Genomic DNA, 26,019 nt, shown 5'->3' with positions numbered 1-26,019 from the left:
GTAAGATTGAGTGACTGTGACCATGAAGCTCTGTCAGAATTACGCCCTCACTTCCCCCCACCATCTGCCACCAGTGCACAGAGTGACAAGGTTGAGCCAGGGAGACACTGCCCAACAGGCCATGGCAGATGTAAAAGAAGATGCAGGGGTCCAGTAATTGTGATCTCTCCCCAAAACGGGACACTTACCATCAGACATGAAGTGGCTCTCCAAGCCACTACCTCCATTCTTCATCCTGCTTCACTCTCTTTGATACCAATCCCCAGCTCCTTCAGGGTTTCTTTAGGCTTTTTAGAAAATAAATGCAAACAAAAGGAGAGTGCAGAGATACCAAAAGCCCCAAGAGAAATACAAACAGCACCCGATATTTATTAAAATATAAATGATGTTAGAAATGCTCTGGAGAAAACTTTGATGCTATTTCAGGAAGACATCCTGACACTTTCCCTCTAATTAAAAGTTTTATAATTGTATTGGCTGAGGAAAAACAGGTGCTATATACCAGTCAGCCAAGTGCTTTCAGACTCCAAGTGTGTTTACTTGCACAGGTTACATGGTACTTTACATTGCTAAAGCTGTATCATGCACAAAGCACAAACACTCATAAGCTTACGCACAAAGGAGGCAGGTAAGTATCAGCATTCCCATCTCACAAAGGCAGGAAGAGAAGCTCCTGGAGGACAAGTGCATGTCACAAAGCTGGAACAAAGGATGGCTGGGATGATAAACCCTATCTTTGTTCAGTGGGTTTTGTTTTGTTTTGTTTTCACTATACCAGAGTAGACAAACTGATGTCTCCAATCTCCATATTCCACTTGGTTCACAGAGAAGATAATTTAAATCATCCCCTATGGACTCCACTTTAGAGAACCTCAGCCTTGGGCTGGCTGAAGGCCACCTGATGTCCTAAACACAGCCAACAATGGTGCCCTCTTGGCTCTTCCATTGCTAAAATACAGAACTTAAGGATCCATTTCACAGATCAGCTAACTTAAATGCTAGCCAGACCCAGGCAGCTATGTTTACTCCCACTCTACAAGAAGGAAACAAATGTGGTATCTGATGATTTCTTCACACCACACTTTTAAACTTTAGTTACTCACCATGCCAAAGAAAACATTGTTTTGTTTTCAACAATGCAGATTAAAGTTGAACATGGTAGGGAAAGAAAATTGCAAAAAAGTGGACCAAAGTTAAATGTGGCAGTAAAAGTGTTAAAGAATGATGTCTGGGGGAAATTCCTGGGTACCCCCTTATTCAGTGCCCTAAATACTGTTTATTTTGCTTACTGGTTAATCCAGGGCTGCCTCAGCCAGATCCACACTCTCTTTAACCCTTCCCCACCATCTTCTATTCAGATTAAAGCCAGTATTGAGGACAACCCAAACATTAACCCTGATAGACCTTTCGTTTGCACTGCCTGTGTTTGTGGTGAGCGAAACTTCTACTGGGAAATAACAGCTTTCAGTCAGTGAGGACACTTCCTGCCCAAGCATGAATGTAAGATATGGGGGAATGTTAGGAGAGGTCACAGAGAAAAGGGGAACCAGGATGTGGCAGAAAGCAAAGGAGTCAGGTATCGGAATAAGAACAAGACACAAGATAGATGGGAAGTGTGGGCAGGGGGCTCAATGTGAGGGAAGGGAAGGTGGCTTGTGACAGCTGTGCCTTGTACATGAGACTGAGAAGTGGGGGGCTGATAACCAGAGATAATTGTGGGTTGTGGGAGGAGCCTTAAGTGAGAAGAGAAGAGAAGAGAAGAGAAGGGGGTGGAGCCAGCAGCGTAACACAGTTCTGCTCCTCTCCAGAAGATACAACCATAGCAGGGAAGGCACAAGTTGTGTCAGATGAGAACATATGTCCTCTGTATGAGGAATTATACCCTGCAACTGGTTACTGAGAATTTGCTGAGACCCCTGTCATCCTAACAGCCTGAACTGGAAAGTCTTCTCTGACTCCCCATGCCTAGAGATTCTCTCTTAGGACAACTATCCCTGAGTTTATGGGTATCTGTGTAGATGCTCACATAAACTTCCTGCAACTTCTCAGTGTCCTATCTGTGTCCTTTCTCCTAAACTTACAGCCATATCTGCCCAGACAACCCAAGGGTTCTTAAAGCACTGGACTTTCAAGAAACTTTTGTAGATATGATATAACGATATAATAATATAATTTCCTCTTAGCAAATGAGGGAAGAGAGAAGGCAGGAATTATTCTTGCTACTTGACTTAACAGGGAAAACATCCAGGGAGACAATAAGCAATTATTCCCAGGGCTACACAGAAAATTAAGGGTAGAACCGAGGAAAGATTTCAAGTTCCCTTACCATTTTGGTCCAACTGCATTCAGCCGCCCCTCCCAGCTATTTGAAAGATCAACTAATCTGAAGTCCTAAAATGATTATCCCTTGTTCCTTTTTGAACTGGTGGCAAGAGAAAGAGTCACAGAATTTCGGGTGCACTGGGCTCCTAACCATGAAGCATCCCTCCCTGGGTCCAAGCCCATGTCTTTCCTCACAGTGAAGCAAAATTCAGAAAGCTGCATAAAGCCAAGTGTTAGTGGGGAATGAGTAAATATGGGAACCATCAGCACTGCTGGTGGGAGTGTATAAATAGGTGCAGCCTTTTGGAGAACGATCTGGCATTACTTAATCAAATTAATTGTGCACCTACCCTATGACTCAGCACTTTCACAATTGGAAATGATGGTAGGAAAGGCCATTTCCATCCCTGGGTTCCTAGGCCAATAATCCTAGCTGTAAGGGGCACAGGACCATGTAATAGGCATTGTTTCAAAAAATATGTCACATCTTGAAGGGCATCACCTTAGTCCTTAGTACTAAAGGGTGTGATCCCCAAGCAAGATCCTCAGCCACTTATTTATGAGGTTTTCCCAGCACGTTATGAAGGTACTTCGAAAAGTTTGTGGGAAAAATAGAATTGAAAGATAATATTAATCTTTCCACGAACTTTTTGAAGTGCGCTTGTATAAGGCCAGTAGTTTCCTAATGATAGTTAATGAAAAGACCAGTAGATTCCTTGATGATGTGCCCATTGTAGCAACCCTATTATTAAAAAGTAATTATTATTATAAGATTCCTTTGGTCTAGGAGATATTAGATGGGATCACGTGTCTAGAAACCAGATAGTCTGTGACCCCTCAGATTGTGGTGTTGGCCAAGATACTGCACGCAAAAAAGATACATCAATAGTTAGAATATGTATCATTCTCTGCAAAGACAAACTGCTGCCTATTCTAGAGTCAAAGGGGTCCAATACAATCACTATTTTACCAAACAGTCAGTTCGTCTCCTTGGGAGATGGTATTCAGTTGAGGTCTCAGCATTAATCTCTGTTGTTGAAGGGTTGGCAGCAGTAGTACCTACATCACTTTTGGTGAGAGGGAATGCACTATTGGGTACTTGCGTGGTATCAATCACTAGCTCTTTAGCTATCACACAAGTACTGGGGTCGCTGAGGAGACAAGCTGACCAACATCCATTGAACCATTTCCTGTCTTGCTCATTGTTCACAGTCCTCTCTGTGTCAGATAGTTTCCTATGAGCTCCAGCATGAGACACAAAGATCCACATGCTTTGTGTTCACATCCGGAGGTTCATCCAGATGGAGGTCTCCTCCAGACCTCCCTGTGTCAAATATTCTACTCTTTTCCCTACCAAGTCCATGGCCAATCAGTTAAGAGATTTTCCACCGCTCAAGAGTCCAGGTACAACTGTTCATGACCAGGTGCACTGCTTGTGCCCACTGACAATTTTCCCTGAGCTGTGCTTTTCAAGGGCAATACTGAGTGAAGTTTTAGTTTTGCAAGAGTCAATTATCAACTCGCAACAACAGACTGAGCTATCTGCGAACCACACATGGGGTTTTCTTCTCCAAAACCTGGTCATATGAACCTCCCATGAGGATGTAGGTACAATCTAAAGGAGGGGTGTTAGTTGACATGGAGTATAAACCACCATCATCTATGACTTAAGGCCACTGGACCAGGTTGGATCCAATCCCAGCTATACCATTCCCACTGTATGATGGGCTGCTGCTGTACCCACCCAAACTTATGATTTGTGGGTCTGCCAGTACAGGTCATGATGAGCAGTTCTGTCTCCATAGTGACTTGATGTTTCATGGTCAGGCCTTAGGTCTCTATAGAGTACATGAGTACAGTAACAATGACTATGCTAATAAAAAATAAAATAAAAGCCATTTGCTATTAAAAAAAAGAAAGAAAGAAATTTCTCTGCCACAGATGCTATGTCCTTGTTCCAGAATTCTTTTAGTCTACTCTGCAACTCTCTTCCTGGGGCTTACCCTAGACTACACTCAGTACAGTACCGTTAGTCTACCATGGATCTCTGTAGCTCTATAGGATCTGCCAGGTGATATGACTCAAAAAAAGACTGTGTATGTCAAAGCTGAGCCTGCTGCAAAGCCCTTTGGGGCTCTGTATACCACTCAAACTGGCATCTTTTTTGAGTCACCCAATAATGTGACTGAATATATCATTCCCAAGTGTACTAAGTTCTGGCTTCAAAATTCCAGGTCTCCCAAGCACTGTGCCTTTCTTTTAGTGCTGGGTTGTTCAAAATGCAATAACTTTATCTTTACCTTAGAAAATATTTTCCAGCATTCCCAAGACAAGTGAACCCCTAAAAACTTCACTGATGTGTTAGGCCCTCAAATATCGCACTGTGCATATGTCTTTCTATGATATCTAGAGCACTTGCCACTCCATGCTCACTAGATCTGATTAACATAGTATCATTAATATGTGAACCAGGATTCTGTTCTGCAGAATGTCAGCATGATCGAGGTACCCATACTGTAACAGAGTAAGAGTTAATGTGGTCTCAGGTAGACCTGTGAATGTGTCTGACTGCCCATCCAGGTGAATGCAAACTGCTCTTGATCTTTTTTTCTGATGGCAATTGAAAAAATAGCATTCATCAGATTGATAGCCACATATCAAGTGCCAGAGACTGTGTTGACCTATTCTTGTAAAGATACCATATCTAACACAACAACTGTCAATGGAGATTTTTTTTTTTTTAGTTACAGTTACTCACCATGGTTTATTTTCATCTTTTGTGTGATTTTGTGGAAGCCAGGTTGCTGAAGTAATGGAGATATAATTCAGACCAACATATGTGCATCCTTCAATTTTTAAGAGTGGTGTCCATTTTGTGCTGACATAACATATTACCACAGATCAGGTAATTTATAAACAATAGAAGAGCATTTGGCTCATAGGTCTGGAGGCTGGGAAATCCAGGATCAAAGGGCCACATCTGATGAGGGCCTTCTTGCTGTGTTATAACATTGCAGAAGGCATCACATTGCGAGAGAGCACAAGAGAGCAAGAGATGGTTGAACTTGCTTTTATAACAAACCCACTCCCACAATAACAACATCAATCCATTCATGAGGGTAGTGCTCATAAAGGTCTCACCTCTCAATGCTGTTGCATTGGGGACTAAGTTCCCAACACATGAACTTTGGGGGACATATTCAAACCACAGCAGGCGGCACTTACCTCTACCTTTCCACTAGGAAGAACTGTGACTTTTTCTCTTAATTGAGGGATGTAATTTCACAGTATTCCATTTGGCTCTCCAATCATAGTAGTGCTTGCTCGACAGGTCAGGGAACCAATGTGAAGGTTCTGTACCTGTGGATTATATTCATCTCAGTTGTGCATTTAGGTGCCAGAGAAATGACTACAGGATGAAAAAAAAAATATCCTTACTGTGAGATGGACTTAGATTAGTACCCCATTCATCACCTGGCTTTCATAAAACCCATTCTATTGGCCATGATGGCATTTGGCATCAGTCTCAGCTGAGAACCAAAAATCCAATATCACTAAAATGATGTGGGAGATCTCCTTTCCCGAGATACAATTATTCTGGTAAGTGGTCATAAATCCCTTTGCGGAAAGATTAAAGGAATATATGCTATAAATGCATACTGTGGTGTTACAAGGTCCTTCTTCAAGGGGATCCAGTCTCCCCTTTAATCAATAGGCTCTGAATCTGAAAAGTAACTCTTGGCCCAAAAACTTAGTGAAGGTTTGTGATTTCTGTTACTGCTTACAACATCAAACTTCTGCTCATTCAATCTTGACATTTTTGTATATATAGGCCAAACAATCTGACATTGCCTTTCCATCTGTCTTTCTCCTAAGAACATCAAGGTCTATTAGCCATCACCATATATCCCTATAGGCCAAAGCCACTGGGTTGTGGTTTTGGCTTTGCTGCCAGTTACTTTAATTACATACCCGTTGCCTTCAACGGTGTAATGACAATACTAGGCCTCCACTAGCCCAGTATCCTGTAATCCCCATTGACTCAAGGGAACCCAGCTCCCACAGAAGAATTTCCTACCCAACTCTGACCTAGAGAGGGCAGTCAGCACAAAATTTCTCGATAATTCCAGTGGTCCTCTCACCAGCACATTCCTTACTGTCTTACTGAAGGGTATATCTTCTGGAATTTCTCAGGTAGTAAAGTCACCTGATTGATTTTCTGGCCTTATATAATATATTCAATCAGACTTGCCCACCTGTCCCATTCTTTTCCTTTTTATTGGTTATGAATATTCATGAGATACAAAGCTGATTGTCACTACCCCTGTGCCCATGATGTGAGGGCCAGATTCATACCGGCAGCATACCCATTACCACAAGTTGCATTTGTGCCCCATGTCCCCCACTCAATTATCCCCAACCTCCCTCTCCCTCCTCCTTTCCCCCCCACACCACTTTGTAGCCCTAGGAATGTTCTGTGCCTCTGCAAATACAACACATTACTGTGGTCTTTCTTTCCTTCCTTCTTTCTCTCTTCACTCCCACATGTGAATGACTACATGTAGTATTTATCCCTCTGTGCTTTGCTTATTTCACTCAACATATGTTTCTCCAGGCTAATCCATGTTGTTGCACATGGGAGCATTTCATTCCTTTTTATGGCAGAGAAGTATTCCATGGTGGATATATACCACAGTTTCCTTATCCAATCATCCATTGATGGACATTTATGTTGGTTCCATGTCTTGGCTATTGTAAACAGCACTGCGATGAACATGGGAGTGCAGGTATCCCTTCAACAGGATGATTTCCATTCCTCTGGGTATATACCAAAGTGGGATTGCTGGATCATATGGAAGATCTATCTGTAGTTGTTTGAGAAACCTCCATACTGTTTTCCATAGTGGTTGTATTTACAGTCCCACCAAAATTATAGAAGTGCTCCCTTATCTCCACACCCTTGCCATCATTTGTTATTCACCATCTTTTTGATTATAGCCAGTTTAACTGGGGTGAGGTGGTATCTCAGTGTAGTTTTAACTGTAATTTCCCTGATGACTAGTGATATTGAGCATTTTTTCATGTACCTGTTGGCCATTTGTATGTCTTCCTTTGAAAAATGTCTATTCATCTCTTTTTCCCATGTTTTATTTGGTTATTTGCTTTTTTTACTGTATAATTGCTTGCATTCATTGTATGTTATGGATATTAATCCCTTGTTGGATGCATAGTAAGTAAAAATTTTCTCCCACTGTGTAGGTTGTCATTTCACTCTGTTGATTGTTTCCTTTGCTGTGCAGAAGCTTTTTAGTTTAATATAGTCCCTTTGTTTATTTTTTCTTTTACTGCTTGTGCTTTCGGGCTCATGTTCATCAAGTCTGTGCTCAGACCTAGTTCCTGAAGTGTTTCACCTATATTTTCCCTTAGTAATGTTACAGCTTCAGGTCTTATACTTAAGTTTTTAATCCACTTTGAGTTGATTTTAGTGTATGGTGAGAGGTGCATATCTAGTTTCATTCTTCTGCTTACGGATATCCAGTTTTTCCAGCACCACTTGTTGAAGAGGCAGTCAATTCCCCAATGTAGATTTTTGTTTCCTTTGTCTAATATCAGATGGCTGTAAGCCTGAGGGGTGATTTCTGGGTTCTCAATTTTACTCCACTGGTCTGAATGTCTATTTTTATACCTGTACCATGATGTTTTGGTTACAATAGCTTTGTAGTATAATTTGAAATCAGATAGTGTTATACCTCTGCTTTATTTCTTTTGCTCAGGATTGCTTTGGTTATTTGGGGTCTTTTATTGTTACATTCAAAGGATAAGATTGTTTTTTCCATTTTATGAAGAATGTCATTGGTATTTTTGATGGGGATTGCACTGAATCTGTAGATCACTTTGGGTAGTATAGACGTTTTCACAATGTTAATTCTTCCAGTCCAAGAGCATAGAATATCTTTCCATCTTTTTGTGTCTTCTTTAATTTCTTTCAGAAGTGGTTTGTAGTTCTCATTGTAGAGGTCTTTCACTTCCTTGGTTAAATTGATCTCTAGGTACTTTATCTTTTTTGTGACAATTGTAAATGGACTTACTTTATTTCTCTTTCTGTTAGTTCATTATTTGAGTATATAAGTGCTACTGATATGGGGGCATTTATTTTGCATCGTGCAACATTATTGAAGTTATTAACCAGCTGTAAGAGTTTTATGATTGAATCTTTAGGTTTTTCTAAAGCAATTAAATGACAGAAATTAAACAATATCTGTCAATAACCACCTTAAATGTGAATGGATTAAACTACCCATTCAAAAAGCACAGATTGACTGATTGGATTAAAAAGCTAGACCCAAGTATGTGCTGTCTTCAAGAGACCCATCTCACATATAGAGACACACACAGACTAAAAGTGAAGGAATGGAAAAAGATATACCATGCAAATGGAAACCAAAATTGAGCAGCAGTAGCTACTCTTTTATGGGATAAAATAGACTTTAAACCAAAAAACATAAAAAGAGACAAAGAAGGCCACTACATAATGATAAAAGGATCTATCCAGCTAGAAGACATAACAATCATGAATATATATGCACCCAATACTGGAGCACCCAGATATATAAAGCAAACACTCTTAGACCTAAAGAAAGAAATAGGCCCTAATATATTAATAGTGGGTGACCTGAGCACTGCTCTCTCAGTATGGGACAAAGCTTTAAAGCAACAAAGCCACAAAGAGACACAGGATTTAAACTACACATTAGACCACCTGGACCTGGAAGATATATACAGAACATTTCACCCAATGACTAAAGAATACACTTTCTTCTTATTAGTTCATAGAACATTCTCCAGGATAGACCACATATTAGGTCACAAATCTAGCCTCAGCAAATTTTTAAAAAACTGAAATCATTCCCAGTATTTTTTCAGAACACAAAGGACTAAAATTAGAAATTAATAATAAGCAAAACTCTGGAAACTATACAAATACATGGAAACTAAATAATAGATTCCTGAATGACCTATGGATCCAAGAAGAAATTAAACAGGAAATCAAAAAAATTTCTAGAAACTAAAGAAAATAAAGATACATCATACCAAAACCTGTGGGATACTGCGAAAGCAGTACTAAGAGGTGGATTTATTGCAATAAATGCTTACATTAAAAGAATGGAAAGATTTCAAATAAACAACCTAACACTCCACCTCAAAGAACTTGAAAAACAACAACAATCCAAACCTAAGGGTAATAGACAGGAATAATTGATATCAAAGCAGAACTATATGAAATAGAGACCCCCCCAAAAAATAGAAAAGATCAACAAAACAAAAAGTTTGTTTTTCAAGAAGATAAATAAAATAGACAAACCATTAGCTAGGTTAACAACAATAACGAAAAGAATAGAGTAGACCCAAATAACAAAAATCAGAAATGAAAAGGGAGACATTACAACCAATACTACAGAAATACAAAGAATCATTAGAGACAACTATAAACAACTGTATGACAACAAATATGAAAAACTGGAAGATATGGATAAGTTTCTGGACACATACAAACTATCAAGACTGAACCAAGAAGAGACAGAAAACCTGAACAGACCAATAACAAGCACGGAGATCAAAGTGGTAATTAGCAATCTTCCAACAAAGAAAAGTCCGGGTCCGGATGGCTTTACAGCTGAATTCTACCAAACTTTTAGTAAAAGGCGAAAAATTTATGTGATCTGAAGAGAAACCAGAATATCTATCAAACTTCTAAAGAGGAGTTAATACCAATTCTCCTGAAACTATTCCAAACACTTGAAACAGAAGCTACTCTCCCAAACTCATTCTACGAGGCCAACATAACTCTGATACCAAAACCAGATAAAGGCACAACAAAAAAAGAAAATTACAGGCCAATATCCTTGATGAACTTAGATGCAAAAATCCTCAACAAAATATTAGCAATCAGAGTACAGCAGTATATTTTAAAAATTATACACTGTGATCAAGTAGGATTCATCCCAGGGATGCAACAATGGTTCAACATAAGAAAGTCAATAAATGTGATATATCACATCAATAAACTCAAGGACAAAGACTATATGATTATCTCAATAGATGCAGAAAAAGCATTTGACAAAATTCAACATCCTTTCATGATCAAGACTATCAACAAATTAGGTATAGAAGGAAAATATCTCAACACAATAAGAGCCATTTATGACAAGCCCACCACCAGTATCATTCTGAATGAGGAAAAACTGACAGTCTTTCCCTTAAGAACAGGAACAAGACATGGATGCCCACTCTTACCACTTCTATTTAACATAGTACTGGAGGTACCAGCCAGAGCAATCACGCAAGAGAAAGAAGTAAAGGACATCCAGATTGGAAAAGATGAAGTCAAACTTTCCCTATTTGCAGATGACATGATACTATATATAGAAAAACCACCTCTCTGATTCTTTTGAAGTCTTCCTTAATACTCTGCCAAAATAGTTAGAGCATCTCCACATAATTTTCCTTAGCTCCCAACATTTCCAAACTTCAAGAAGCCACCCCAGCAGAATATCAAATGGGCTCCAGGCATCCTTTATAAAGAACTTAAATCCTGGGTCAGGAATGAGTGTCTCCATGGTAGGCAGTTTTCAAGATCCCTAAGGATCCCTGCCTCTTGGCATGAATGCCTTTCTATAATCCTCTCCCTCTGAGAAAAACAATGGCTTGTTCCTAGTCAATAGAATACAGCAAAAGTGAGATGATGCTTACATGATTACATAATATAGTGACTTCTGCCTTGCTAGTAGACTCTCTCCCTTGCTGGATTTGATGATGCAAGCTGCCATTCTGGAGAGGACCTCATGGCAAGAAACCTAGAGTGGCCTCTCACCTACACCACCAAGGAATTAAGGCCCTCAGTTTAACAACCCACAAGGAACTGAATGCTGCCAACAACCACGTGAGCTTGGAAACAGATCCTTCCAACGATGAGCCTTCAAATGAGAACTTACCCCTGGCTGACACCTACTTTGATTGCAGCCTACAAAATATCCTGAAGCAGAAGACCCAGTTAATTTGTGCCTAAAATTCCTGACCCACAGAAACTAGAAGATAATAAGTTGGTGTGCATGTTTGTGTATGTGTGTGTTTAAGGCACCGCCTTTGTGGTAATTTGTCATGCAGCAATAGGTCACGAATACAGCTTTTGTATCAATACGTTCTTTCTAATTAATCTTATATTCTGTCTTCTGTGGTTCGGAACAGTCAAAATCCATTCTCCAGCATGTTCACTTCACCCCTGTTGATAAATATTAGACAGTCCTTTCTTACTTTAGCCATGCTGATGCCTGACCCTAATTATTGGCTGAAATTGATGAGGAGAGGGGTGTAGAAGCAGATTTCAAGAACAAGGCAAAACCTCACCTCAGGTGAGGTCTGTGCGTAGTCTCTAGGCAAAGCAAGTTTGTTCTTCCATACCAAAGTTCAGAGGTTCAGGGTTATCTGGGATTTCAATGTCTCATGGGCATCTACCCAAATCTCATAATCCCAAGTCTGAGAATCCATTTAGCGTCCATAAGGGTCTTGACTTTATCACAGAAATCATGATAGGGCTGTGAATTCAGTTCTTTCTAAATCTGTGATTATTACAATTAAATCTTAGGCCTGATTTACAGAGCACCTGATTTTCTGTAGGTACAATGAAAATGTCAAGTGATGAGAATCTTTTTAAACCACCCTGAAGAATTTCTCACTTTGAAACTGTATCCTGAATTGATCATTGACCTACCTGACCTTGTCATTTCCTCTAGGTTTCTATTACCAGTAACAGCAGTCATTCAACACCACAACCCTTATGATTATCCTTTTCCACATTATTTAAAAACTACCTATACTCCATCCCAACCTATTAAAAGTTAAAGTTATTTTAGTTTTATATAATCCCTCTTGTCTATCTCACTTTTGGTTGCCTGTGTTTTTGGTGTCATATCCAAGAAATCATTGCCAAGGTCAACGTCAAGAAGCTTTTCCCCTGTGTTTTCTTCTAGGATTTTTATAGTCTCAGTTCTTATGTTGAAGTCTTTAATCTATTTTTAGTTGACTTCTGGGTTTGGTGTGAGATAATATTTCCATTTCATTATTTTCCGTGTGGACATCCAATTATCCCCAAAAAATTTGTTGGAGAGTCTATCTTTTAAGCATTGTGTATTCTTGGTACCCTTGTCAAAGATCAGGTGGCCATATATGAGTGGTTTTATTTCTGGTTCTCTATTCTGTTCCATTAGTCTCCATGTCTGTCTTTGTGCCAGTATCATATTGTTCTAATTACAGTAGGCTTTTTAATATATTTTGAAATGAGGAAGTGTGATGCCTCCAGCTTTGTTCCTTTTTCTCGAGATCACCTTGGTTATTCAGGGTCTTTTGTGGTTCCATATGAATTTTTGCATTAATTTTTTCTATTTCTATAAAAAAATGCCATTGGGGTTTTGATGCAGATAGCATTGAACATGCATAATGCTTTGGGGAGTATGGACATTTAAGCAATATTAAAGCTTCCAATCCGTAAACACAGGATGTCTTTCTGCATATTTGTGTCTTTTTTTCATTTCTTTATCAATGTTTTATAGTTTTCAGTATATAAGTCTTTTATCACCTTGGTTTAGTTTATTCCTAAGTATTTGACTATTTTTGATGCTATCGTAAATGGAATCATTTCTTAATTTTCTTCTCAGGTAGCTCATTGTTAACTAATTGTTGTATTTGAGTTTTGTATCCTATAACTTTACTGCATTTGTTTATTAGTTCCAACAGTTTTTTGGTGACATCTTTAGAGTTTTCTACATATAATATTATTTCACCTACAAAATAATTTTAATTCTTCCTGTATGATTTGGATGCCTTGTATTTCTTTTTTTATTGTTTGTATCTCAATATTAATAAATTAGTTTATTAGACTAAATAGCATTTTGTGGGTTTCTTAGGATTTTATATACCATATCATGTTATGTGTGAATAGAAATAGTTTTACTTCTTCCTTTCAAAATGTGTTACTTTGTATTTCTTTTTCTTGCCTAATTTTTATGGCTAGCATTCCCAGTGAGATATTTAATAGAAGTAGCAAGAATGGACATTTTCATCTTGTTCTTGAATCTTAGGGGGTAATCTTTCAGTCTCATCTTTCAGTATGTTATTAGCTGTGGGTTTCTCTGTCAGATTGAGGAAGTTCTATTACTAGCTTGTTGAGTGGTTTTATCGTAAAATATTGTTAGAAATTATCAAACGTGTTTTCTGTGTGTATTGAGATGATCATGTGGCTTTTGCCCTCTGTTAATATGTACGGTACATTAATTGGTTTTCCAGTGTTAAGCTGAGTTCACATTTCTGACATAAATCTTTCTTGGTCATGGTGTATAATAATTTTTCTAAATTGCTGGATTCAGTTTGATCAGCTTTTGTTGAGAATTTTTGCATCTGTATTCAAATTTTGAGACGATGTCGAAGATAAAGCCCACAGTGGATTCCTTGTATGTCTTTTTCTTGCCTAATTGTCCTGACTAGGATGTCCAGAACTATGATGAATATAAGTGGTGAGAATAGGCATCCTTACCTTGCTCCTGATCTTAGAGAAAAAGCTTTCAGTTTTTCACTGTTGAGTATAATATTAGGTGTAGGCTTGTTATACATGACATTATGTTGAGGAAAAAATCTCCTATATCCAGTTTGTTGCACGTTTTTAGCAAACTAAAAACTTTCGCATAGTGAAAAAAACAGTCAGCAGAATAGAAAGGAAACGTGGAATGAGAGAAAATATTTGCAAATCATATATCTGATAAAGAGTTAATATCCAAAATACATGCAATAAATTCCAACTACTCAAAAGCAAATAATAATAATAATAACAACAACAACAAAACAACAAATGAACAAAAGACTTGAATATACATTTCTTCAAAGGAGACATACAAATGACTAACAGGTATATGAAAAGGTGCTCAACATCTCTAATCATCATTCAAGTAGAAATTAACACCACAATGAAATGCCCATTCTCAATTGTTAGAATGGCTCTCATTAGAAAAAGATAAAAGATAACAAGTGTTGGGAGGAGGAAGAGAAAATGGACAAGAAATTGGAACCCATTCACACTGTCAGTGGGAATGTAAAATGTTGCAGCTTCTATTAAAAACAGTATGGAGGTTCCTCAAAAAATTAAAAATAGAACTACCATATGATTCATCGATCTCACTTCTGGACATATATATCCAAAAAATTAAAACTCAAATCTTTAAGACATGTCTGTACTCCCATGTACACTGCAGCATTATTGATAATAGTTAAGATATGGAAGCAAACTAAATATCCACTGATGAACAAGTGGGTAAAGAAATTGTAAAATTATCTATAACAATGGAGTATTATTTAGCCTTTAAAAAGAAGGAAATTCTACCATATGCAAAAACATGGACTGAACTAAAGGACATTTTAGTAAGTGAAACAAGCCAGTCACAGAGAGATAAATACTGCATAATCTCACTTATAAGAAGTAATTAAAGTAGTCAAATTCATAGAAACAGAGTAGAATGGTGTTTTTGTACTCTGGGAGATTCTCCCAGGTTGGAATTACAGGTGTCTGCAATAAGAGGGCTCAGAGTTACTGTCAGTGCCTTGTCCATATCCCTTGGACCCTACAATTTCTACGTGCTCTGAACAATTTCCACCTGCCATTATCTGCATCTCTGTGTTGGTGGGTGTTTCCTCACACACATGGAAGCCTAGAAGAGCTGGGTGGGCATGGGGACCTTAAAAACCCTGAGAATCAGCTGTCGGCTGATGACTGATGTAAATTGGCATGGATGCTCCCAAGTTCTTATGCCTCTGAAGCGTAATACTTCTGAGTCCCATGTTTTACAGCATTTTCCAGAGGTTCTCTGCAGGATTAAGCTCTGTTATTCCACTGTGGTAACTGGCTTAATAACATACCCTTTATTTATTATAGTTCCCAAGTATATGAATTCCACAGTACCCTGCTAGTGTTCCCTAAATTTTTCAAAAAAAAAAAAAAAAAACTAACAACAACAACAACAACTTTCACTTCAATCTTGGTCTTAAAGTCTGTCCCTGGGGAAACACAAACTAAGATAAAATTCCAGAATGTTCAAGAATGACGGTTGCTGAGAAAATATGATGGGAGACCAACAGCAATTCCTACAGGAAGGAAGGGAAGAAAAAGAAAACTATAGCATCAAATCAAATATCAGTGGTGTGAAACGATTACAAGACATTTGGATCTGTGTCTTTTGATGTAGTCATTTCAGATAAAGACAAATTTATACAGGCCCTAACAAGAAAATCAAAATAAAACTCATTAAAATTTTAGTCTCGGGTTAGGGTCAGAAATGTGGCAAGGAATAAGAGGAGAAAGACATCATTTTGAAGAAAAACTACATATAACCAAGAGTCAGGTGTTTACCGAAAGGTACACACCTGAAAGGACCACAAATCACGGAACCAATGTACCTGCAATGTCAAAAATATCAGTACCAGGCAGGAACCCTGGTTCTTTCCTGAGAAACCCAAAGACCAAAAAGAAGTGATTGAAATACCATTAACACCACTCAACAGGGGGAGTGACTATCGAGAGACGAGAAACTCCCTTGTTCGAGATGAAAATCCTATCCCAAATTGTAAGACACATATAGAAACCTAGCACCAATCTAATATTAAGCTAAAAGAACAGTTTTAAAAGAGGCAAAAATCTTAAAAAGAGGCACAAATGAAACAAAAAGAAATAAACAGAAAAAGTAAACAATTAGAAACCTTACAAAGAAAAGATATATTTACTGATGTGTTTAAAGATATAAATAAAAGGAATAAACTGTGGAACAGGCTCAATAAGGAACATATTTGTAAATTAGAAGAAGGTTGAAGAATTTAGCTAGAGTTAGAGAAGAGGTTTCCCATAAGCACATCAGTTTATGCCTTTTGCTTCAGCACCCTATCTAAATTTAGCATTTGTCTCATATTTTTAATTTTTAATCTATTGCATTAACTATGCCAGGATGGGTCTGGCACTTTCACTTTTTACTCCAACTCCTACTAAGGTCTTCTCTAGTAGTATAGGAGATGCCCTACTAGAAACCCGGCTGGTTTTCCCTACAGTTTCCAGAAATAGCAGAACTAAGACCTCTTTTTGAAGGACAGTATTAAGGGGACTTACTGCAAAAATGACAAACAAAAATAAAAAATAAAACAAAAGCAAAAACAAGGATAAGTAAGTGGCTCAGGACAGCTAACTCTTTCCAGCCATGCATGGCAACACGAAAGCTAACAGTGCTGCCACCCTTGCCAGCTGCACCATGGCTCATGCTGTGACCTGAAAAATTCATGGAGCCTCCAGGCCACCAGTTGGTAAGAACATGGGAAAAATGAGAAATGATAGCTTAGGTGTACATGAAAAGTGTGTAGTAAATATAAGCTGAGCAGTTTTGTTGTACAGCATAGAGAGAGGTCTAAAAGTTCCTGCAATGGCATTTTCTCATTTTCTGTATGGTGTAAATCTATGACTACTTATTTATTTTATTGTTTGAATTTTCTGCAATATATCTTTTGGCATAACAAACTCAGGAAAACAAAGTGCACAGTTATAAAAAATTAAGTACAGTCATGTATCACTTAGTGATGTGATACCTTCTAGAAATGCATCATTAGGCCACTTCGTCGTCGTGCAAACATCATACAGTGTATTCCCACAACCCTAGATGGTACAATCTACAACATATCTAGGCTGTATGGTGTAGCCTATTGTTCCTACATGAGTAATGCACTGCACTACGATGTTACCATAGCTACGACGTCACTAGGCAACAGGAATTTTCCAGCTCCATAGTAATCTTATGGGACCACTGCCGTATACAGGGTTTGTTGTTGACTGAAACATCTTTATGCAGTGCATGACCATACCGAATTTTCATTTCCTAAGGAAGTTAATGATGAACACATAACTTGCACAACACATTTATTACCATTTACTATCTATCCTGGTGATAATAACATCACTGACCACTTGAAACCCTTACCCCAGATCTGCTGCAGGAACATATAAATATTGTGCTAAAGATGGCATTAATGTACATCTGCTGCAGATGCATCTCACTCATATCTCTCCGTAGAGCGTGACCTTTCTTTTTAGTCAAATATCTTTATGTAGACTAAGAAAAAAAGAGAGAAGACTTCAATAAATAAAATCAGAAATAAAAGAGGAGACATTACAACTGATGTAAGGAATAAAAAGGATAATAAGAGACTCCTATGAACAAATATACACCAACAAATTAGATAACCTAGAAGAAATGGGTCTATTGCTAGAAACATACAACCTACCAAGACTGAATCATAAAAAACAGAAAATGTGAACATACCAATGAGTAAGGAGACTGAATCAGTACTCAAAAACCTCCCAGCAAAGAAAATCACAGGACCAGATGGCTTCACTGGCATGTTCTGCCAAACATTTAAAGGAGAATTAACATCAATCCTTTTCAAACTCTTCCAAAAAGTTGAGGAGAAGAGAACACTTCCAAACTTATTTTATGAGGTCAGTATCACCTTGATACGAAAGCTAAAGACGCTACAAAAACAAACAAGACTTCAGACCAATATCCCTGTGAAAATAGTTGCAAAAATCCTCAACAAAATAATATAAACAGCACATTAAAAGGATCATATACCATGACCAAGTCGAATTTATCCTTTATATGCAAAGACGGTTCAACATACTCAAAACGATAAATGTGATACACCACATTAACAGAATAATGGACAAAAAGTACGTGACAGTCTCAATAGATGCAGAAAAAATATTTGACAAAATTCAACATTTTTTTTTCAGGATAAGAAGGCTTAACATGTTAGGCATAGAGGATATGTACCTGAATGTAATAAAGTCCATATATGACAAGCCAACAGCTAAAATCATACTTAGTGGAGAAAAACTTAAAGTTTTTCCTCTAAGATCAGGAACAAGACAAGGATGCCCACTCTTGTCGCTTCTATTCAACAGAGTACTGGAAGTTCTAGCTAGAGTAACTGGGCAAGAAATAAAAGTCATTTAAATGGGAAAGGAAGACGTAAAATTCCAAGTTTTAATTTTTCAACTTCAAGGGTTTTTTTGTGCATGTGCAAAAAAGGAATTGAAAGCTATTAATGTGTTGGGTCTATTGGTAGAAGAAAATATTCCCAGTTATATGATGTCAGTTTTATATCACTTTCACCAGTGTTTCATATAGAAAAATTAGTTAATTAAAACAATGGTTAGATTATATTCATCCAATTCATGAAGTAAAAGTAAAGCCTTTGGAAGTTTTTTTTCTTTTGCAGATGAAATAGCTGACATACTGGTTTGTGCTACTAAAACTCATTTAAAAAGGTAAACATTGAAGATAAAAATTATTTGTCTTGCAGTTAATAATATAAATACAAATGTTAGTGAAGTACAGTGTCACAGTAAAAACCTATGTTCTTACTAAGTTAAGAAAGTTGTGAGATGGAAAGACCATTGGAATTTTTTTTGTGGTACAAACATAGTTCAAAATAGCATTTAAACAATCTGAGATACTTTACCAATCAAAATAGAAGCTGTAACTGATAAACTTTGCAAATACCTTCTACATAGGCAGAGTAACTCACCTATCCAGTTTGTATGATGAATTTTATATTAAATACCAAAAATAATTCAGCATAGCAATAAACACATTCTCCCACTGTCCCCTTATCAGTCATTCTTTAGATATGTCAGAGTCTTTGAAGAACTACTTTATATTTTTTCTTGTTTCCTTGTGCTCTCTAATGAGTCTTCTTTTATATCTTCAAGCTTTCTTAAGATAATTGCTCAGAATTCTTTTTCAGACATTTCAAGGATTCCCTGTTCTATGGGGTCTGGAATTTGAGCATTACTGTATTCCTTTGGTGGTGTCCTATCTTCTTGTTTGTTCGTAGTTCTAGTGTTTTTTCTTTGATGTTTGGTGATCTGGTACAGGACTTGCTTCTTCTGTTACTCTGGGGTTGGCTATGAGGATGAAGACTTCCTCCTCTATTTGCAATCTCTACTGGTGACTCGTCTTATATCAGCATAGTCGAGTGAGTGGCAGGTTGCCTGTAGAGTGGCCCTGGCTGCTACTGTGGTGGTGAACTGTCCTTGTGGTGACAGAAGGTGTGGTGATACCTACATTACACCACCTTGGTCTACGGCCATACCACCCTGAACGCGCCCGATCTCGTCTATATTACACCACCTTGGCTCCTGTTGGAGCTTTCCGGAGATGTAGTCTGAGCCCCTGGTGCTGTTCAGGTCTCAGCTCACCTCGGTTCCTGCTGGGCTGTGTGAGCTTCCTTTCCCTGCCAGGGCCTTAGACTGGACCCTAGTGCCATGCAGGTCTTGGCTCACCTCCATGGCTGCTGGGCTGTGTCAAGAACTACTTAATAAATGAACCTAAATTTCCTACAATTATATTGAATATTTTGGCAAACAATTCCACTCAATGTTGATTACATTTGTGGGAAATCAGAGGGAAATAAATAATCAAAGTGTTAAATAAATGAAGCAAAAAAAAAAAAAGTCTCAGCTTTCAAAGCTTTGGGTAAATTACAGTAATTGAAACACAATTTACACATAGAAAGACACTGAACCTTGATATTTATCTCTACAAAATTATGGAAGAAACTAAACAAAGAAGCCATGAGTGCTCAATGGTATAAAAGACTTAATTTTGAAATTTAAAACTTACGCTAGAATATCTCATCTTTAGGAAAGGATATTTTGATAACACTATTTTCTTTGATTGGATAAATACATATTCTGTATTACAATAAAAAAATTGAGAACTAGAATTTTTCAGGATTTAAATTTGGCAAAACATTCGAAAGAATCAGGAATAGAAAAAATGTATGTGATAATCTTTGTCTTATAAAATATTTCAAAGGAAGTTTTTCTGAATAGAAGCTAAAATAGTTACACAACTCAGTGCACACACACAAAAAAAATAGCTAGAACTGAGAATATCCTCCATGTAGCAGAATTTGCTTAGCATGCCCTAGTTATCTCAATACCTATTAAGACTATTTTCTTAATAGTCAGAGAACAGTCAATTGAGAGCATCAATGATTTCAAATGTATTAACCAAAAATAAAACTTGGAAGAATATTGTGGGCTAATTTATGAGATAAGAGAAGTCAAAATAGATATTTTAAAAAATACATTCATAAAAACATCAATAACATGGCATAAGAAATAAATATGACTAAAAAGCTCATACGGGTATATTAAGGTAACAGGAAAATTGTCTATTAGTGTTATTTTTAATGTTTAATCAATACAAAGAAGTACTTTTTACTTTGTTTTAAAGAGCAAGGATATGTGATTGTTAGAAAGACTTTGTAAAATACTTTCAGAATAGACCTATTCTATCTGTCTACCAACAAATAATTTTTAAAAATTAGCCAATAAATTAGTATTTTGAATATTTATATAATTTAAATCATTGTAGGATCCTTTTTTACTCTCAATAAAGTGTCCCATTTGCATGGTAAATTACATGGTTACCCTACACAAAATACAGAATAAGGAGACACAAATATTAAAAGTTTGAAATAACAGTTAAGAGAAACTAAGTCTAATAGTAAATTCAGGTGATGAGAATGAAAGAAAAGTCTCAGAGGCAGTATTTACAGATATAGTTGCTGAAAGTTTCCCGGTTTTAAAATATACATAATACTTCATATCTAGATTCCCTCCTAGATGCCAAACAAGACAATTTAAAATAATTATAATAAAAGTCCAAACTAGACAAATGGTAGAAAAACTGTAGAAAATAAAAGAAAAACAGACAATCTTAAAATTAACTGAAGTTACTGCTAAAAAGTATCAACTTAAACATTTTTTCCAGAGCCTTCGCTTACAGTAGAACAACTCTGAAAAAGCAAGAACAAAGTTGGGGGATTCACACTATAAAATTTAAAGACTTATTATAAAGTTACCATAAGTAAACATTGTGTTATTCACAGTATAGACGGATAGATGGAACAGTACAGACAGTTGAGAAATAGACCTACACAAAATCTATTACAAGGGTGCCAAGGTGATCTGATGCAGAAAGGATACTTTTGACAAGAAATGGCTCTGGAACAATTGGATATCCACAAGAAAGAAAGAGAGAAAAGGAGAAAAAGAATAAGAAAAGACCATGATACATTTCTCACACCTTATACAAAAATTAACTCCAAATGAATCGTCTACATAAATACTCAAATTAGTAAATACATGGCTTCAAAGTATCTCCTCCAGAACATTACTGTGGTGGTTTCAAAACATGTCGACAAGTTCTTCAAGAACTTTCTGTATAGGAGGTGAAGTTCAATTTATCTCCCCTTGAGTGTGAGCTAGACTAAGTGAGTCACTCCCCATGGATAGAGTTTGAAAGGAAAAAAAAAAAAGTAACTTTATGGTGGAGACACCTGGCACATACCACCTTACCTAAGTGATCAAGTTAACATCACCAGTAATAAGATGTTGACCTCACGTGCCCTGCAATGAGGAGGGCTCATCACTTCTGTCCCATTCTTCCCCCAAATCCACACCCCCCAGGCTAATTGGCAGAGATCATGAAACAAACCCACACTAAGGAATACTGTACGAAATAACCTGACCAACACTCTTCAAAACTGTCAAGGTCATGAAAGAAAAGGAAAAACCAAGAATCTGTTACAGATTGGAGGAGACTAAGAAAACATAATGATTAAATGTGATACGGTATCCAGAACTGGATCTTGGAATAGAAAAAGGACATAAGTGGAAAAACAGAAAAAAAATTGAAATAAAGCCAAAAGTTTAGTTAATAGTATTGTGACAATCCTGGTTTCTTAGGTTTAATCATTGTACCATAGGGTGTAAACATTAGGAGAATTTTCTGTGCTATCTTTACAACTCATCACTATGTCAAAAATTATTTCAAAATAATAAGTTTAAAATATAACTAAATACACTGGACTTTTTAAAGCCATTCTCTTTGTCCTTAACAGATCAGAGTCTCCTCATGAATTTTCTTTGGTTAAAAACACACTTGAATACATCCAATATGTATTTAGGAAATTGGATATGCCATTTAGGTATTGGTCTGCTTTTTCTGCTTTAAGAAGACCATCTCTTCCCCTACAAAGGTTATTTCATCCCACCTCAGACTGCCTCTGGGGATTTCCATCAACAATACACTTTTCATTGCAGGAAGCAACTGTGCCGTAAGCTGTGACAAGTAAGCATAACCTCTTCTGAAATGCCTTTGGTGATGTCCTTGGCCCTGCTCCTGCCCGCTGCCTCTCTGCAGCATCCCAGCACTGTGAAGACCACACCCTATCTAAGGTCTTCTTGGCCTGCTGCTCTGTTTCTGAATCCCCTTCCTCTGTCCTCTCTGTATCCCACCACTGTTTCTTTCACAGATATTTTCTACAAAATCTGCTGTGTTCTCATTCAGCCTCGCAGTTCATGTTCCCACACTTGATTTAGGCCTAGGACCTGAAAAAGTTTTAATTTTGGAGAAGGTGGAACTGCCATTTTTCTTCATATCTCTCATTATAAAGAGCTTCTCTGAGCTGAAGTTCATTGGTAAAGTCATTCACTAACCCAGCAAGTATCTGTGTTCTGCCTCCTGGGTGTCAGATGCTAGTCTAGGATCTGGGAATAGGACATTGAGGAGCAAAACACATGAGGAGAGAAGCATCAGCCTCTTAAGGGACCATGTCCCATTTACCCTCATGCCCTAGGAAGACTGGATTGGCAGAAGTGGGGAAAGCCAGTGGCAAGAAAGAGCCTTCCTGAAATCAAATTGGAGGTCCTGAGATACTACAGACCTACTCATGCAAGCAGGTGGAAACAGCCAGAGAGTAGCAGTTGTTTATTACACTCTGTTCACGGGAAATACTTGGAGTTCAGGAATAGAGATTTAAAAATAAGGTGGTAAGATTCATAACAACTTGTCCAAAACAGGTAATCAAGCCAGAAAACCATAGTAAGTTTTGCTTTGTTTAAAAGAAGCCTTAAGTAAAGGGAAAATCAACTGTTATAAAGATTGTCATAAACATTTGACTCACCAACTTTCTCATTGTTTTTTGTTCTTTTTTGGGTTTTATTTTTAACTTTCTCATTATTAGAATTACTTTATTACCATTATTTTAGAGTTATATACATTTATAAAAGTTCATTTACTCTGAATTGAGATGTCCATTTTATCATTAGGTGTCCTGTGCTTACATTTGAAAGTCAGAAACAACTTTCCCAAAAGAAAAGTAATTGTTTTTTCATCTCTTTTTATTTTAATATTACAAAATTGGATGGATTGGGGTATTGTTTTTAACCCTAAGTTTGGCTAGCCTGCCTTATAAAGGAACTGGAGAACTTTTCCTTCAACACTTATAGTGATTTTTTTTTTTCTAATGAAAGGCAAATGTGTATGTTTGTATACTTATTTATGTATAATTAAAGAAATTTATTACCTTATTTTGCAAAGAAGTTTCTTTCTCTTCAAAATTAGTGTCTTCTTGTATTACTATTCTTCCCTTAGGTGGTAAGGACATCATACAATGTGACTACGACAAAATGGCACAGTCGAGTCAACACTGCATTTAATCTTTGGCACACAAAGCATCCACAGGTCTAAGCAGTAAAACAGAGTGGGTAGGAACATGGACTTTGAGCCAGGTGACTTGGGTTTAAATCCCAGCTCTATCACTCTTTACTCATGTGACTTTGGCCAAGTTATTTACCCTCCGTATGCCTCAGTTTCCTCAGTTGAAAAATGGAGATAATAAAAGTACATGCTTCATAGGGTTGTTGTGAGATTTAAATGTGGTAATATATGGAAATTGTTTGGACATTGACTAGCACAAAATCAGAACTATATATGAGGTATTTCAAACAGTTCATGGAAAAATAGGATTGGAAGGTAATATGAATCTTTCAGGGAACGTTTCGAAGTTGTGTGGTTGTGTATGTATGTGAGTTTGTAATATGCATGTATCTTTGCAGTTATTATTAACCAGTTCCCTGAGGTCACAAGTGCAAGTAAGTTAAATAGTGACTTGGTGGGCCAATGTTAAAATTAACTGAAGCCACCAAAGAACACAGCCCTCAATACCATGATTTTTGTGTAGTGATTTATAAAGGAGGATCTACTCAAGTGCTTCCCCAGTCCCCCTGATTCAACTAATTACCCACATGCCCAAAACTAGGGATAGGATTAGGAACCAAATCCTTCCATCATTTGCATCTCTGGATTTAGAGCTAAGAATGTTGAGATAAACAAATGCAGTGGATTTGGAAATGATGCATCAACTGCTTCCTCCTGTGACATGAACAGCAGGAGTTTTGGAGGATCTGCCCATCAAAGGCCCAGGAGATATTTTCCTCCAGGCACTAAAGAGGAGCAACTACTCAGGATGACGGAACCCTGTGACTCCCCTAAAAATGTATTGCCACCATTTCTCAACACCTTCATTTTCACAATTATAGGTGCTGAATGTGTCACTGGTGTCATTGCCAATGGCTTCATCGTGGCTATAAATGCAGCAGAATGGTTTCAGAACAACACAGTTTCCACAAGTGGCAGGATCCTGGTTTTCCTGAGTGTATCCAGAATAGCTCTCCAAATCTTCACGATGCTAGAAATTACCTTCAGTTCACCATCCCTAAGTTTTTATAACGAAGACGTTGTATATAGTACATTCAAAGTAAGTTTAATGTTCTTAAATTATTGTAGCCTCTGGTTTGCTGCCTGGCTCAGTTTCTTCTACTTTGTGAAGATTGCCAATTTCTCCTACAGCCTTTTCCTCAGGCTGAAGTGGAAAATTTCTGGATTGATGCCCTGGCTTCTGTGGCTGTCAGTGTTTATTTCCCTCGGCAACAGCATGCTCTCGCGCAAGGACATCTACATTGTATATTGTAATGATTCTTTTCCTATCACCTCCTCCAACTCCACTAAGAAAAAACACTTCTCTAAGACCAATGTCGTCAGCCTGGCTTTTTTCTATTACCTGGGGATCTTCATTCCTCTGATCATGTTCATCCTGGCAGCCACCCTGCTGATCATCTCTCTCAAGAGACACACCCTACACATGGAAAGCAATGCCTCTGGCTCCAGGGACCCCAGCATGGAGGCTCACATGGGGGCCATCAGAGCTACCAGCTACTTCCTCTTTCTCTACATTTTCAATGCAGTTGCTCTGTTTTTTTATATGTCTGCTACCACTGATGTCAATAGTTTCTGGAATATTTTGTGCAAAATCATTATGTCTGCCTACCCTGCTGGCCACTCAGTTCTACTGATTAAGGACAATCCAGGGTTAAAAAGAGCTTGGAAGCAGTTTCAGTATCGAATTCATCTTTACCCGAAAGAGTAGACTGTGACCAGCACCCAAAGAGGACCACAGGAACTAGCCCAACCAACTCTGTCATTCCCTCACCCAGATTTCTCTCTTCCCTCCTTTTCTCTTCCCTAAACTTGATCTGAACCTTTCACCTGATGTGGGGTATTTTGGTTTTGTGTGTTGGGTTTTTTGTTGTCTTTTGGGGTTTTTGGTTTTTTTCGTATAGGAGGTTGATCTTCATTTCCCCCTTTTGCTTCGTGGGCACAATCTTAATGATGCTTGTCATATTTTTTTTAACACAGTCCTTTA

The 26,019-nt window shown here is 37.6% G+C and overlaps 1 protein-coding gene across 1 annotated transcript; it reads left to right on the top strand.

Annotated features, from left to right (window-relative positions):
• The first annotated feature begins 24,783 nt into the window (after nt 1-24,783).
• Nucleotides 24,784-25,743, top strand: TAS2R39 (taste 2 receptor member 39). Its single transcript, XM_063100686.1, has one exon. It carries the CDS (start codon nt 24,784-24,786, stop codon nt 25,741-25,743), a length of 960 nt encoding a protein of 319 aa, XP_062956756.1.
• The last annotated feature ends 276 nt before the right edge of the window (nt 25,744-26,019 follow it).

The sequence above is a fragment of the Cynocephalus volans genome, chromosome 6 (genome assembly GCF_027409185.1).
Source record: "Cynocephalus volans isolate mCynVol1 chromosome 6, mCynVol1.pri, whole genome shotgun sequence".
NCBI classification, from domain to species: Eukaryota; Metazoa; Chordata; class Mammalia; order Dermoptera; family Cynocephalidae; genus Cynocephalus; species Cynocephalus volans.
The sequence above is the reverse complement of the archived record's forward strand: the minus strand, read 5'-3'. Positions and strand labels throughout refer to the sequence as shown.

Excerpts from the sequence above, each read along its gene's own strand:
- TAS2R39 (XM_063100686.1), top strand. The coding sequence starts at position 24,784 with ATGACGGAACCCTGTGACTCCCCTAAAAATGTATTGCCACCATTTCTC.